This window comes from Heterodontus francisci, chromosome 12 (assembly GCF_036365525.1).
Source record: "Heterodontus francisci isolate sHetFra1 chromosome 12, sHetFra1.hap1, whole genome shotgun sequence".
Classification (NCBI taxonomy): Eukaryota; Metazoa; Chordata; class Chondrichthyes; order Heterodontiformes; family Heterodontidae; genus Heterodontus; species Heterodontus francisci.
In genome coordinates, this window is record NC_090382.1 from 86,323,479 (window position 1) to 86,341,225 (window position 17,747).

The 17,747-nt window shown below is 40.4% G+C and overlaps 1 protein-coding gene across 2 annotated transcripts in view; it reads right to left on the reverse strand.

Moving 5' to 3' along the window:
• The window catches only part of LOC137375974 (PDZ and LIM domain protein 4-like), a 126,283-nt gene that overhangs the window by 27,146 nt on the left and 81,390 nt on the right, over positions 1 to 17,747 (reverse strand). For both annotated transcript variants that reach the window (XM_068043792.1, XM_068043790.1), the window contains exon 3: positions 6,253 to 6,337. In XM_068043792.1, the coding sequence (XP_067899893.1) occupies positions 6,253 to 6,337 (85 nt within the window). The remainder of the gene's footprint in view (positions 1 to 6,252; positions 6,338 to 17,747) is intronic.

Genomic DNA, 17,747 nt, shown 5'->3' on the forward strand with positions numbered 1-17,747 from the left:
ATCTTTGCCACCATGGACAAAATTGGGATCGAACTTCACAATGTTGGACTTTGGTCGGACATCTCTCCTCAAATGGACCACCTCACCCTGCCTTCATTCCTGTCTGAGGACGGCACAAAATTCAGCCTAGCTTCTCAGCATCTACTCTGTAAAGCCCTCTAAGAATTTTAGATGAACTAATCCTCATTAAATCTTCCCTTCATTGGCTGGGGTACATTGGCATCTCTACCACTACTGCAATTGAGATCAGCTAACTCAATATGGAACAGGGATTAAATCTGGAACCTTAAATGGATGCTATAGCTCAGCACTACATCATGCAGTGGAGTCACACAATGAGCCATCAGGCAAGTCATCCATGATTACAGTTTTAGATGCATGATGAAGTATGTCATTAAAACCAGTACAATATTGATTTTAGAAAAACATACTTCAATACAATTCCAGTTTCTTTCCTTCTTAATATAGTGGTATGGTGGTTAGGCATTCATCTACTTAAACCATTGGGCAGCCTTAACTGATAGAAGCTCAGATTATGAAATTTCAAAATTTAAAAAAAAGGGAAAGAAATTACCACAGGCTGGTTAAATTGGAATCCAGTGAGCTTTTCTACTTCAGAAGTTAACATTTGTGGAGAACATTCCCAAAATACAATCCTGCAAGAAATTCAGCCATGATTTTATAGACTGAACAATGATGTTTTATTTTATCTCATCTCTTAAACTTACAGCAAGAAAGCCCATAGAGGAAATACTTCAAACCTTCCTTCCAATGACATAATTTCTGGCAGCGCTGGACAGTAATATCCGTCGATTCAGTCATATTGAAAATATACTCCCATTTCTCCAGGAAAGGGAGGCATTGATTCAATTTACTCATTATTTTCCATGAATGATGGATTAATACACACTTACAGTAAATGGCAGATATTAGGTCATTTTTGATTTAAAATGTTTTTAAAAAAAAGTGTTCAAAGTTATTGGATTTACAACAAAAACAATTTTGTTCAAATTTAGTAAATAAATAAATAAAAACTTGGAGTAGAAAGGTTTTTAAAAATAAAGTGACTACTTGTAGACAAATCCTCTTCCACTTTCAGAAGTAGTGGGACGTTTTGTGGAGCATTTTCTGCCCTGGGGAGGATTCTGTGTCTCTACCCTGTGGGGAGGCATATGGCCTTCCCTTAGTATTTATGTACAACATGAAGTGAGGAGGAAATCAGACCATCTTAATGCACAAGTACCCCCTGCTCCCCCACTGTGCTGCCCAGATTTACTCAATGTTAAATCTTCTATTTGGCACAGAATGAATGCCTGTTGAAAGTTAAGTGGGACCAAAATGTAAACTACACATATCGGTCAGAAGCATTATTTCCTCCAACCCTTCATTTTGGAAAACTGATTTTAGCTGTTCCCTTCGATGCTGGAGAAGGTTTTTTTTAAAAAAAGGCAGAATTTACTTTCTGTAAAACTTTCTGATGCTGCTCAGTAATTCCATTGCCACTTTCTAGTGGAGTATATTCTGGAAACTAAACGAAATTTGTGTCAGCCATTCTTATAGCTGAGGCTTAGATAGCATGCAAAGCGATATTTTATGCAATATTCTTGCAACTATGCTTTGGTGGCATTTACAAACTATCCCACTGCTGAAGCAGCTGTTAAGAATTGCTTAATTTGAGATTAAGTACTTCCTGTTTCTTTCTGTCACTATTGAGTTTTTGTACATTGCTGTAAAGATGTATTTGTATCACTTGTAGGTGTTATAAATTGTGTTTTCAAACTAATTTATTAAGCTGTAGGGACTGGGTCTACTTTCCTATTATGCAAATATGCAATCAATATTCAGTAAACAGTATAGGGTAGAAATTCTGATTGGTAAACTTCATGTAAAATTGCTTAATGTGCTATATTTGCTTGCTTTATACAGATGTTAATCCATTTAAAATGAATGCATTAAAGTCCACACAAGGACAGCATGCAAGAAATGCCGCATAAGCACATTAAGCATCAAAAATGAAGTTTGCTAATTAAAATAACATGGTTAAAAATTTCAGAGTTACTTTAAACTTTTATATCAAAACAGATTAGCACTGTCAACATTCCAATAAAAAAGTACCAATGATGTTAGAATTTTACTTCAGCGTAATGGTAGGCACATGACAAACAGCAGTTATCAACTGTGACTGGAGAGAATGCTTCATCCACAAGTCTAGCAGCAGTAGAAATAACAATTCAGTGATACTTAAATAGGAAGCAATTTTTTTTTCCCCTATAGCACCTCAATAGGGAAGCAGGTTCAGCCATGTTGGTGGCCACTTCTGTTGTATAAAATGCTCTGGTATTTCCCAGCACCAGCCAGAAAAATAAACCTAGATAGATAATAGCAACTCTGTGGCCCAATCATGTGGTACACAAAAGCAAGCCACGACCACGACTTAAGACCCCACAAAAACAAATGCAATGACAGAAAATGGTAAACTGAAAACCAAAAGTCATCATCCTCTGGGATCCATTATGGGATTAGTGGGCTAATGATCTGGAAACACAAGTTCCAATCCCACCACAGCAACTTGGGAGTTTAAATTCAGTTAGTTAAATGTATCTGGAATTAAAGCTTGCATCAATAATGGTAACCATGAAACTACTGGATTGTTGCAAAAATCCACCTGGTTCACTAAAGTCCTTTAGGAAAGGAAATTGCCATCCTTACCCAGTCTGCCCTATATGACTCCAGACCCACTTCAATGTGGTTGACTCTTAACTGCCCTCTGAAATGGCCTAGCAAGCCATTCAGTTAGTTGTGTTCAAGAAGGTTAGTCACCACCGCCTTCATGGGCAATTAAGATGGGCAATAAACACTGGCCTAGCTAGTGACATCCACATCCTGTGAATGAATAAAGAAATGCAAAGTTACTGAATACATAAACTCCTGGTCAGAAAACCAAATTTTATGTTTCATTTTCCAAGGCAGGTTTTAGATTGGAGTGATACTGACTGACTGCGTTCAAGCTTTGGTCTTGTAGCTTATGACACATTGAGTTTAGGGTTATCATGTAAGTCATAGGGTTGGATCTGTATGGGCTTTACACTCGTTAGGTTTGAGATTATTTGATTGCATGCTAAATTCCAGAATCTTAAAAATATAATATTCAGTGAGCCCCATGACAGAAAAAGCATAGGTGCTAGGAATTCACACAGTGAAGATATTAGATTTCGTGTACCTTTGCAGCAGCATTAGGGGCTGCAGGAGCTGTTTATAGGGAAAGACTATTTGAAGTTAAATGGCTAAATATGGGGGTGGGATATAAATGTTTGACCGTTGAAGCAAATCATGTTTATGTTTAGGAAGAGATGCACCCAAATTCCATGCCATTTTTGGTGGCGTTTTTTCTCCAAAAGTGGATCATCTTTCTTCTTGGGCAGTAAGTTGGGGAAGAAGCAGTTTGACAGTTTTCCACCCCAAAGTCCATTCTCTCAACCACTCAGTTTGCAAACTGGGAGGATTTGCTTTTCCACGATCTGCCTGCTGAGTCCCCAGGAAGTTGATTATATATTCGATAAGACTCAGTGATGCTGCAGTTTCACATTTGTACGGTTGTACACTAATCAATGCATTAGGGATAAATCCGTATGAGATATCAAGATGCAGTTCCTGTCAGCAGTTGAAATAGGCTATGTGGAGAATTTGAGTAGCTGGAAATCACTTTCTGGAGCAATTTTGTTTAAAAAAAAGCATTCTGCCTGTGCAATTTTTGACTTGCTTCTGACGGTGATATTACTTCGAGATTTTGCTCTCTAGTGAGGGCTCCTTCGGAGTAGGTATCAGAGTGCCTATAAGCATATCACTAGACAACCTCCAGCAACATACACACTGATACTTTGACTCCCAAACAGTTCATACATTCACTTCCCTCCACAACCATCTCTAAAGCTGAACATTGGTTTGCTGATACTCCAAGCTGACACTATGTCAACTTCTATACAACTCATTTTTGAATACAACCTCTGCCTCAACATCCACTTGTGGCAAAGCATTCCACAGTTGAACTTCCAAGGGTTATCCAGCATCATTTGCTGTAATTTTGAAGATTTCACAGATCTTCTATCAAAGTTATGCTGGATGTTTTTTTTTTAACCTTTAGGTGCTTCCAATGATTTTTGAGTTTATGGCCCAAGTACTCATATCACAAAGTACTGCCTGGCAGCTAGTTACACAATTACTGATAGCTGAAGCTAAGCCCGCAAACATTCTTAGTTCTTTCATTCAAGCTACAACTCACCATAAATTTCTTCAAAAAATGAAAAGAGGCTTCATACAGCAATTTAAAAAGAACCCAACTACATGATACATGCCAGCTGTGTGTGAGTAACTGACAGTGCATATAATCACTATTTGTGCTCCTTCAACTTAAACATCTGAAAAGGCTACTCTATTTGCAGATCAAGGGCAGATTTCCAAGTCCTTGCTCAAGGTGGGACAGGTAACTCACCATGGGAGAAGACAGTTCTGCTAAGCTTATGGAAATAATTTACTTTCACTTGGCTTTCTGGTGATTTTAGGGTCATTATTCAGCTACTTTCCTACATTATCTCAATTTTCATAAAGAGAAAAATATACCTTCCCAAAAAGTCTGTTTCCTCAAGAGGGTCCCTTGTATAACTGGTATAAAACTTTTCTTTATGCTCCTTATACGTGGACAGGCAGGCTATGTGCACTATATATCCAGCTGGAAAGCATGCAAAGATTCCTTTCAATTAAATTTACACAAGATTGCAAATAGTAAAAGGTCTTATACATTCTGTGAGAGCACTTTATAGTGGCCTGAATGCTCATCTAGAGATATAAGTGCAATTTGATTTTAGCAAGCAACTGATGAAAATAGATAATAAATAAAAACAAAGTGCTGGAAATACAGGTCAGGCAGCATCTGTGGAGAGAAGCAGTGATAATGTTTCAGGTCTATGACCTTTCATCTGGTCACAGATCTGAAACGTTAACTCTATTTCCAGTACTTTGTTTTTATTTCAGATTTCCAGCATCTGCAGTATTTTGCTTTTATTTTGATGAAAATAGATTGCTGTCCAATCGATAGACTTCTCAATGTAACTAATACACTCCAGACTGTTCCTGCTTTAATATAACACATCATGCCCAAATAAGGTATGCAGACTATTAATTGTTTAATACACTACAGCGTTTGATTTATTCCACTGTCCTTTTACATGCTCTTCAATTTGTTATTTAATGGCTATTTGTAGCTATTACTCGGTGATTACAGATTGCATTTTGCATGCCTACAATTGTGATGTGATTAAAAAGGATGAATAGTTCAATACTTTCACTTTGCTGCTGGTGAATTATCTAATCAATATTCATTTGAGAGTCTTAATCATCTCTTACTCTGTTCCCTTGCATCACCTGCAAATTAATCAACACAGAATATGGCCCAAGCAGAACTGCTTTTTAGTAATGTATTTCCTCAGTACCCTAGCCTCTCGAGGCCAAATAATATTGTCTCATTGGCTGGTTTGTGCCAGTCTCCTCCAAGGGGATGTTTGGTTAGTTTCACTCAATGTTAAAGAGATTACTTAGTCCAGGAAGAACACAGGTTGTAAGGCAGTTTTCAGGTCTTTGGGCCTAGGTTGATTTCCAGGGGTGATCTTTTGGGAGAGATGCTTGTGCTTTGCAGCTGCTCTTAGGTGGTGAGGTAATTACTTATCTTTACCACCAGGCGCTTGACCGTCCTACACATTCTGGGTGGCATTGAAGAGAGAGGTTCTTGCCAAGGAAACTTTTGTTAAATCAAAATGTCTGGAGATGATTAGTTTATAAGGCTATGTTTGTTCAGGCAGCTTTCAGAAGCAGCTGGTCACAAGTGTAATTTATTGATTTTCAAGGAGAGATTAAAAATATCGATTCCTTATATTTTAAATATGATTGCATTGATTAAAAAAATGCATCCTTTTACTTTTCCTCCTCTATCCACTCCTGTTGCATGGCTCCAAAGGTGGTTTAGTAACATCTGGAAGGAAATATCCTCAGAGCTGCTCCCACTCTGGTGCTGTAATTGAAACTCCTAATGCATGCAAACAAGGTTTCAGTCACACTTCCAGCAATGGAGTGGGAGTAGTTAGGAGCAAATTCCCAAGTGTATGCTTTAGGTGGATTAAGTCATATAACTTTATCCTCACAGTGGCACCTACAATTGCAATAACCCTTGGAATGTTATCTCTCACTGATTTTAATACATACTTGCGGCTGTGACTGCAAATCGACTTTGAAAGGATGGGAGTTTCCATCTTCAAAACCATTTGGGGACCAGGGTTTGCTTTCCGTTCTGCAATAAAAAGAAGTAATCTTAAGTGACTCCAGCTAGCAATGGTATTACAAATATACAAACAGGATCATCATATACCAGGATTCCACGGTGCCTTATGCACCACTGGAGTTCTGTCATTTCCAAAACTGGGCTCAAATTTAAACACAGGATTATGCGTTAGGGTCTGAAGTGCTGTTAATGGATGATAAAGACCTGGTAGTTCAGGACAATAGGGTGAACAGGTGTTGGGTGTTAATTAGTTAATTGTATTCAAGTGGATATAGATATATTTATTTAATTAGAGATACAGCACTGAAACAGGCCCTTCGGCCCACTGAATCTGTGCCGACCATCAACCACCCATTTTATACTAATCCTACATTAATCCCATATTCCCGATCACATCCCCACAATTCTCCTACCACCTACCTACACTAGGGGCAATTTACAATGGCCAATTTACCTATGAACCTGCAAGTCTTTGGCTGTGGGAGGAAACCGGAGCACCCAGCATAAACCCACGCAGTCACAGGGAGAACTTGCAAACTCCGCACAGGCAGTACCCAGAACTGAACCCGGGTTGCTGGAGCTGTGAGGCTGCGGTGCTAACCACTGTGCCACTGTTCTGCCCCAATTCTGCAGTTGTTCTCCATTTAAGTAATACTCTGCTTTTTTTATTCTTCCTGCCAAAGTGAACAACTTCACATTTTCCCATATACTGCATCTGCCAGATTTTTGCCACTCACTCAACCTATCTAAATAGGTCTGCAACCTCCTTATGTCCACTTCACAACATACTTTCCTCCCTATCTTCGTGTCATCTGCAAATTTAGCTACCATGCCATCGCTCACCTCATCTAAGTATATAGACTGTGATGCTAGCCACTGCGCTGCCCTATATATAGATATAGGGATATAGGTGTTGTTTGTCAAGCAGAAGTAAACTCTGTGACAAGCAATATACAAACAAACAATCTCCACCGAAGCATCCTAGTCTCAGTGTCTTCTTCACAAACAGACTTGGAAATTTCCCTAACATTACGGTATAGTTTAGTTTAGTTTAGTTTAGAAATACAGCACTGAAACAGGCCCTTCGGCCCACCGAGTCTGTGCCGACCATCAACCACCCATTTTATACTAATCCTACACTAATCCCATATTCCTACCACATCCCCACCTGTCCCTCTATTTCCCTACCACCTACCTATACTAGGGGCAATTTATAATGGCCAATTTACCTACCAACCTGCAAGTCTTTTGGCTTGTGGGAGGAAACCAGAGCACCCGGAGAAAACCCACGCAGACACAGGGAGAACCTGCAAACTCCACACAGGCAGTACCCGGAAATGAACCCGGGTCGCTGGAGCTGTGAGGCTGCGATGCTAACCACTGCACCACTGTGCCACCCCAAGTACTTTTGAAGCTAGAGGACTCTACTTATGTCCTGAAGTGAAATAGTGATCCACAGTGGAAATACAGATTTGCACTTATACCTCACTACTAATTAGATCATCTTTCACAGACTTTATTTTTTTGATTTGGCATCCTTCCATCTGCGAAAGATGATGGGAATGCAGCCTCAGAACTTGAGGTCAAATGAGATCATCCAGTGCACTTTGTTTGATGGCTGAACAAGCTGATTTTGGAAAGGCAAAGTCTGCCACAAGTGCCACAAATGAAGTTGTCTGTTGTGGTGGTGCGGAATGATCGCTGCTGACTCCTTGTTTGTAGGGCTGGTTTCAACTTTGGAACTTTTGAAACCACATGTCGTTGTGGTGGCGAATTTCTGCCCACCGCTGCTATCATCATTTGCATTTATTGTCAGAGTTTCCCCACTCTTCATAATTGATGTTGAGGGCTTTAGTGTCTCTTGACAGCATCCTTGAATCAGAGCTTTAGGAGCACTGCTGGTGTCTTAGCATGGGCTACCTCCCCATATAGCATATTCTTGGGGATGCAGCCATCTTCCATCCTCTGCAATATGCCCAATCTAGTGAAACCTTCTTTGCTTGATTAGCACTCACATGCTTCCCCTAGAAAAGGGCTGAATTTTACAAACCACCACCCCCCACCCCCCCCACCCCACAAATCAGGGCAGGGGTTGGGGAGGGCATGGGCTGGAAAATGCCACGCACCCAGATGCCAGGAAGGCCCAACCCGATATTGCTGGTGGTGGTGGTGAGGCCTTGTGGAGACACCCCCTCCCCTGCCACTTGGCAACAGGACCTCCATTTAAATATTCAAATTCATTAATTTATTGATTTTAATGAGACCTTCGTCTGTCCCGGTACGATCTTTGTGCTACTGGCTGGCACGCCTGTGCCTTCAGATCCCCATCTGGGGAACAGAGACGGAACACTGGTGGGGAGGGCGGAGGAGGTAGGTTTCTCAGTGCGGGGTTGGGGAGGGAAGGAAGTAGGGTCAAATATCATTGGTGTAGGGACGGTGAGAAGGGTTATAGTTTAACATTTAAAGGTTGGGGGGGGGGTGGAAGGTCAGGTGGACAAGTTAAGTGATGGGGTGGAGGGGGGGGGGGGGAAAGAGAAAGAGGGAAAGTAATTAATTTGTTATTGGGGAAATGGGCGAGGGGCAAAATAAAATGTATTTAATTTATTAAGTGTCTCTTTAAATATTTAAATGAATGGCACAGGCAGCGACACCATTGACCGGAGTGGACATCCCACCCCCTCCACGTCATCAGGGAGGGCAGCTTGCCCCAGCTATTTAATTGAGCCGCCATGCTTAATACCACGGCAGCTCTGCGACATTCAGCCTACAAGGGCAGGCCACCATTGTTTTCGCCTGTGGGAGTATAAATTTCAGTCCTTTGTCTTTCCAGGTGATTCTGGGGATGCATTGTAGACACTGGTGATGGAAGTCGTTGAGCCTTTTTTCTTGGAAGGTGCAAGTTGTCTAGGCTTCGCTGCAATACAGCAATGTGCTGAGGATACAGGTCTTATAGATCAGCATCTTGGTCCTGTGGGTCAGTTTGTTGTTTTTCATGCCCATTTTGTTAGTCGGCCAATGTTGGTGGCTGCCTTTCCAATGAGTGTGCTGAGCTCTTCATCAACAGAGACTACTTGTCTGTCACCGTAGATCCAAGTTTGCAGAATCTGCTGACTGCTTCCAGTGATGTGTTGATGAGTCGGATTACAGGTGGCGACAACACCCCTGTACCATAACTTGCTTTCTTGACATTGATGGTGAGGGAGAACATAATACAGGCATGAGCCTTTGGAGCTGGTCTTCTGTTGGCACGACTGGCACATCAAGACACGCCACACTTTTGTCTTGGCTTTCATTCTGGATATGATGAGACAGAGCTCCTCAACCTATGTGGAGGTACACGCGTTCCATGGTCAGCGGGGAAAGCATAGGTCAGGAGAATAGAGAAAAAAAGTGGTTCTGCCATAGTTTCAGAGACTACAAAAAGTCAAAAATGTGTAGGAAGGCACCAAACTACTACAGTAGCTGGCATTCTTCAGAAGTTGTGTTGTTCCTAAATATTGCCATAATGACTAAAAAGGAAAGAATGTATATTACATCAGACACATCACAGCCCGTAAAATTGTTTCGCATGTTCAAAATGTAAGCTTTTGCCAGCGCTATCAATATTTGTTGCTTGGGTCATATTCAGTTACATCATTCACTGGATAATCATTCAAATCGACCTGGCTCTCAGTGTAATTTTGTACAGATTTTCCCCACTTCCTCCCCCCACCCCGGCCATCAAATTTTGTCCCCTACTCTTCTGATTGGCATATATCCTAGCTCAGTCTTGCCCAACCGACTACTCTTCATCTTTGAGCCTAGCTAGCAAGTGCAAAGCATATTAAATCAACAGCAAGGACACAAGGATTTTTAGGAGCAGGAACACACCATTAAATGCAACAAGCCAGCCCTTTTTCACAACTGCACATTAACAAGACCAACACTTTCCTTGCAAAATTTTCAACACTTATGGTGCTCTGCAAAGGGCAAGGTGCGAGCCTGGCGGAGAACCATTCCAATAAAGTTTCCACCCATAACCCCGCTTTAAAAAAAAAAGTCATGGGCCAGGTCGAAAATCTGAACTCTACACAAGATCTAGTGGCATGTTGCAGTCTGTCAATGTTAAATTCTAAGACTAAACAAAACATTTAAAGGGTTAAAGGTCAACTTGCTGGTATAATGGAAACCAATTTGACAGCAGTAATTGAATTGGAAACAAGTGAAAAAATAAATTTGATATGCTGACTGCCAGATTTACTCATGTTTTGGCATTGCAGTAGCACACAACTGCTGCAACGCAATTCTACCAAAGTTAATGTGCCTGAGTAGAAGATGCTTATTTGGGCTTTCCTGAAATCCACTCAGAGGGAGCACTCAGTACAACTGCTACCACCCTCTGCATAATAGACAAGCCACTTTTTGTGGCTTCCTCCCATTGAAGCCTAGCATTTTTTGGCCCTTTGCAACATCTCATCCCAGAGCATTGGGAAGTTATCCAAATAGCATGTTCCTCTTTCCTGTCTACTTGCTCCTTATTTGGGTGTCTCTACCAGATAGATCCACCAGAGGATGACATTCTTTTGAAATGGCAAGAATCACAAGCCATCCAGTATAACTACTCAACCATTCAACTGATAGCAGGTAAATTGAATCAACATTAGCCTGAGACAAAATGTCAGCTATTCTTGGCTTTTTACAGGTTACATTCTTAATTCCAACTGTTCACCCACCCATTTCCACCACCTTACCATGTACTACTCCAATTTTACATGATATTTGTACCATCATCATCAATTGATATTTAATTAAGATGACCCCCCCAAATTATATCAAGTTCAGTGCTAAGGAGACTAGCAGTTGCAAGTCTATCATAAATGGGCTTAGAATTGAAGGGTCATTATAGGTTCAACTAAATTTTTGTGCATAAAAGCACTATTACGTATGACAATGGTTTGGCAACAAGATTAGACATTTATTTAGATTAACAGATTAAGGGATTAAGGGATCCAAGGATTTCCCCCAATTGTTTAGTGGATTAAGTGCATCATCTCATGCAATGCTGAACTACAGACCACAAACATGAGTTCAAACCTTGCTCTTTACTCAGTTAACTGGTCTTAGCCAAAGTGGCCATCAGGTAACTACAGTTAACTTGAGCCATTCTTCCTGCACCCAATGGTCATCAAGTGATCATTGCTGAAAAATGCACATATGTGAACATGAGAAGACAGGACTGGATGCAGTATCAGAATGTAACAACCTGTGAACAACAGTTATTCCTGACTTGGGTGGTTCTGATTGACCTAAATATCAGTGCCCATTATAAAATCACTGTAGCCACCCTAGGATTTACACTGAATTATGGATGGCACCCTTATAGCTAGAACCCCAAGGTGGTAACTACAGTACCAATGAAGCTGAACCTGCATAGAAAAACGTATTTGTTCAAAAGGTATTAAAAGTACAAAAGGTACAGCGGTCCTCTGCATCCTACCCAAGTGTCCAAGTATATAAGCAGCGACAGCAAATGGAGGCAAATCTCAATATCCTCACCATCCATCTGCACACAGTTTCAGTAACAGTGGCCATGGTTAACTCACTGGATAGTGTTCAGGAATGGGAACCACAGCTGAATTGCCCGCTGCCCCCCTTCTCATTTCCACAGGACAATTGTAGCAATCTACTATCACCTTGGTTGAAACAAACCAATGATCAAACATTTGATCTTTCACATCTTTAGTACTTGAGAATAGCAAACAGCACAATTATCCATTAAGCCCAAGAATGTTTAAATATTTCTTCAGGACACAGCAAATATTCCTCCCTACCTTTCCTTCTCAAGATACAAGTAGCTTAAGGATTTTCTTTTCTACTAAAAAAAAAAATCCCCAGCACCAAGAATATCTCAAAACCATCCAACTGATTCTTTTTGGGAGTTTGACCATGAAGAGTTCCAGAAGCCAGATTGTTCTCCCCTCCAACCCAAGAAAGGACAAAATTGATGCAAAAGCAAAAAAGAAAACTACAGATGCTGGAAATCTGGAATAGAAACAGGAAATGCTGGAATACTCAGCAGGTCTGGCAGCATCTGTGGAGTGGAAAATAGAGAATGTTTCAAGACTGATGAAAAAGGTCATCAACCTGAAAAGTTAACTCTTTCTCTCTTGCCATAGATGCTGCCTGACCTGCTGAGTATTTCCAGCATTTTCTGAATTTATTTTAAGGCAGAATTGATGTATGGTTCTTTTTACCTATTGAACACCAAACAGTATTAAAATGCATGGATGTTAACAAACAGGGTGGCTATTAAATTGGTACAATTTTATTTTAAATGTTTCCATAGCCAGTAGGAAATATTAAACTTCATAATAACTTTTCAATCTGCTTATCTGGAAAATGTTAAGATACTGTCAGATGTTTTCAAAATTATGTACTTACTGACAGGAAAAACAACAAAATGACTCAAGCAGCTCTAACGAAATAATCTTTAGGTGCAGAAATATTAATGTCATTTATTTTGTAAGATCCCAAAAGCATTCATTCAATGAACACAAAGACAAAACTGGGATCAACCAAGTTTCAATGCATTGCTTTCAAAGACAAAATTTTGGCATATCATTTAAAATGGCATTTAACATTTCAACTGAGGCAGTTCTTAGAGAATTAATAAAGCAAGCATGAGATTCTAACTAAAGTCATTATGTAAAAGGTGGGGTGCAGGGAATGAAGGAATTACAAACAATATGGTCTTCATATCCTGGGACGGTGTAGTTAAGACAGTTTTGGAGCACAAACATGGCACCAGGGTCCACGACTGTGGCCACCTGCCATCAAATTCTTACTCCCATCTGTCAGCCAGGTAGTAAATCTGGCTGGGACTCCAGGAATTTTTATTTAAATGAGGCTCTGCTATTAAGATCATCTTCTAACTCATTAAATTCACAAAGCCTGTTGTTCTGGCAAATGCGTCCTGTGACACTAATTACAAAATAGAAGTACAAGGCAACCCAGCATGAGTAATCGTCTTTGAGGAAGCCAGGAAAAAGGTAGCTGGGGGTGTTGGGTGGGGCCAGCAGGGGTTGCGGGGAAAAGGAAAAAGAAAAGCATGAATCAGGATTTATTACTTTACAAAATACCAATTTAACTTCCTATCCTACATTAAATGTTCCTAATTATTGCAAGCACAAAAATTGCAATCCACCAGATTAAAGGTTTCAATGGCAGTTTACAGTTCTTGTACATAGGTCAGTTGCTAGGTGTTACTGTACCCTACATTTAAATACTACCACATCAAAATTGGACATGCAATCAAAATCCTGGGTGAAACTTACACTTTTGTGACATTTACTCTTGCAACAAGTTATTAAATCTTCCATATTTGCAGCAACATTGGGATCATTTTATGAATTCATGTTGGTGGTGCAGAGCTTTTCCCACTGGGAATGCACCACAGGAATTTGTACGAGTGTTACCGACATGCCCAAATTCCTTTCAATATAAAATTAATAGCGAAAGTAATCATGATCCAGCATATTCCATAATCCCTTTATAGAATCCCCGCAGCCGAAACCCCATGTTGGAAGCATAAATTCATAAAAATACCTTTAATATTTCATATCGTGATTTCTGATTAACATCTGAAGTGATAAAAGGGTAGATGCAGGAAGGATGTTTCCTCTGGCTGGTGAGTCTGGAACCACGGAACACAGTTTCAGAATAAGGGCAGGCCATTTAGGACTGAGAAGAGGGAGGGATTTCTTCATTCAGAGGGTGGTGAATCTTTGGAATTCTCTACCCCAGAGGGTTGTGGAGGCTCAGTCATTGAGTATGTTCAAGACGGAGATCGATAGATTTCTACACATTAAAAAAAAAAGCCATGGGAAAACGGGGATAATGCAAGAAAATGGAGTTGAAGTACAAGATCAGCCATGATCCCATTGACTTGCAGAATGGCCTACCCCTGCCCCTATTTATGTTCTTAAGAAAATTGGAAATGGGAGGTAAGAGCATAGTTACGACTTTATCCCATCTGAAAGTTACTATCAAATCTTGCATAAAGTACAACAGGTCTAATATTAAATGAATGGCATTGTTTCAGGGGCTTGACAGAGTAGACCGAATCATAGAATAGTTACAACACAGGTGGTGGTTATTTGGCCCATAATGTCCATGCCAGCTCTCTGCAAGAGCAGCTCAGCTAGTCCCACTCCCCTTCCCTTCCTTTTCCCTGTCGCCCTGTAAATTTATTTTCAGATAATTATCCAATACACTTTTGAAAGCCACACTTGAATCTGCCTCCGCCACACTATCAGGCAGTGCATTCCAGATCCTAAACACTCACTGTGTAAAAAAGTTTTTCCTCATAAATCGACTTTAATTCTTTTGCCATTCACCTTAAAATCAGTGTACTCTGGTTCTTGACTCTTCTGCCACTGGGAACAGATTCTCCCTATCTACCTCTGTCCAGACCCCTCATGATTTTGAACACCTTCATCAAATCTCATCTCAACCTTCTATGTTGGGAGAATGTGTCCCCTGGCTAGGGAATCTAGTACTAAGGGTCACAGTCTCAGAATGAGGGACTGACCTTTTAGGACGGAGACGGAGAAATTTCTTCACTCAAAGGATGGTGGATCTATGGAATCTTCTATTCTATAAGAGCTGTGGATCTTCAGTAGAGTATATTCAAAACAGAGATCGATAAATTTTTGGTTACGAAGGGGATTAAGAGATATATGAGGATGGTGCAGGAAGGTGACGGAGGTAGATCAGACATGCAGAGCAGGTGTGAAAGGGCTAAATGGCCTATTCCTATTTCTTTTATATGCTACAGTCATTATTGTAAAAGTATCTTTTAAAAAAAGGGTCGCAATGCAAACTTCAGAGTTCATTTTGAAGTTAAGGCGATAAACTTCAGAGGCATCTGTTCGTTTATGTGGGATAGTTAATATCCATTGATGCAAGATTAATAGTATCTGAATGCCAGAAGATATCGTAATGAAACTGCATGCCACACAACATCCTGTCATACCCAATGATTTACCACAGTCAGCTAACTATATAGCACTGAATCACCTGCATACTTAATAAGTGGTACCTCTTTGGTCAAAGGTCCAAAACAAATAAGCAATGTGATAACATGATTTATGTTACATACTGTACTTCAGTAAGAATGAAGTAAACTGGTACTGAACATGACAGCTACTTTTTTTTTTATTAAAGTGAGCTAGCCTCACACTGCACAAATGTCATAAGAATTGCCGAGTGCCAAATTCTGCTTATGCTACCTGTGCTAAGCTGACGTCATTGAATCTTGCATTTGTTTTTCCAAGGACATTCATTAAATACTTGGAGCCCAATTTTAACTCCGTGCACGTGGGTGGGATTTGAATGTGCTGAAGTCTCGCTCTTGTGCACTACCTTCTGACTAAGCGAGGTGGAGGTCAGACTGAATTTACTGGGGCTAATAAAATGCTTTGTGCTTCCTGGACAATGGATGTTTGGGGCTCAGGGAGCAGTCATTGCCATTGCAGTTCATGAGTCCATCTTAGAATCATTCCTTTTCAAAAGGTACAAGATATTCTGGGTTATATAAAAAAAAATGAATTAGCAGTTCCATAGCCCTTTCTTGTTCTCAAATGATGCAAAGGACTTCATAAACTACAAATCAGAGCTTTTCAGAATTCCAGCCTCCCCATCTGTTCAGCTTCATTCCAATGTCCAAGGGACCACACCTAATCATTTTTATTCCCCTCTTGCACTGCTACCATGCCAGTTTTCCCCTGCTTATTGTCTGTTCTCTTGAACGCAATGACTTGCATGGAATGCAGTTTTCTAGATTCCTGCAACCCTCAGTACCTTGTCCAAGAAGCCATCGTTTATGTACGAGTCCCACTGAATGTCAGCAGGCTAAATGACTGGAAAGCAGCAATGGACCGGCCTGCTATACATACATGTACTTTCCAAAAATGGTCACCAAAAAACAAACAGGAGCAAGAACCCAGGAGTGATTTTTTTTTCTTAGCTAAGGACTCAGACTAATTTCAATGTCTGTACTGCTGCCCCAACTGAGAGCAAGGCAGGCCTTCAAACTTTAAAACAAATACAGTTTCTTTGCAGTAATGAAAGTGTTTACCTTGATATTGTTGCTATTTAAATTTAGTTATCTTCCTGATTTGCATTACTCAATAGCATGATTGACGGGTACTTCCTCATCCCGCAATATACTGGCATTGAAGTCAGAGCTGTAGGAGTTTCTGCAGCACACCAGTATCATGGTGTACAAAAGATCGATGAAATGTTGGGCGATGTACAGCCTGGTCACTAATCTGGAACAGGTTTTTGATTTCTCTTCAGCCACCCGAAGGCAATGATCAGAACCCAGAGATTTGATCAATTTCTCTAATAATCAATTACCCTTATCCATTTTGATAAATACAGAACTTTAAATGCATTGCAATAGTTCCTCTCCATTGACATTTAAATAGGCCAGGTTACTGAGGTTTAGAAGGCACTCTCAATGCTAGTTCACTCTTGGTAAGGCCCTCATACCCCTGTATAACTCAGTGATCATCGAGCCTTGGAGATTAGACTCTTTTAGGTGAAGTCCACAGATCACAGCCAGAGTGCAGCCAAAAAAGGAGAGAAAATTGGGCGGCGGAAAATTACCAGGGAAGACAAAAAGAGGGGAGACTTCTAAAATACCAGATTACTGAGTGAGAATCCACCTTGAAAGCTAACATTTTACTTATGTTTGTAGCAGAAGAATTAAGATGCATTATTTAATTCTTCTCCCTACCAAGTAGATTTCTCAGGTAAGACCAAGTGATATTAGACATTTGATAAGTAAAACACATCGGCTTTACACATCATCATCAAGGAACCATAAGAATTTATGATGTGACCCACCCTTGTTTTACTCACTTTCCCAATGAGTGTTAAACACTTTATTTGCCTACAAGGAGTGGTACTGTTTTCTTCAAAAGCATGTTCGCTGTTTTGTTCCAAGAGTGTGAACAAAGAGCATAAAATCCAATGTCAACTTCAATGCACAAATAACCCCGATGTTGGCCAGTTATCTTAATAGCAATATATCATTTTGTGCAAATTCATTTTTTAAACATTGCCTCAGTGCAATACTACTGTGTTTAAGATGAGATGTGAAACCAAGTTAGTCTAGGCAGCAGAAGACATGCTACAAGTGGCCTCTAATTCCTGGGTTAGACAGAGTGAAGACAACAGCCAGGACTCCAGATTCTAATCCCTATCTGATAACTCCCATTGACAACTGAGAGAAGATTTGGTTTCATTGTAATGTGCCATGAATAGTTTGCCAGAGCTTAGACACATAATGACTGCATGAGGGATGGGGGTAATTGACACCCAGGGAGCCATATCTGAGCAGGAATGGAGCCTGGGAAAGGGGATGGAAACAGAA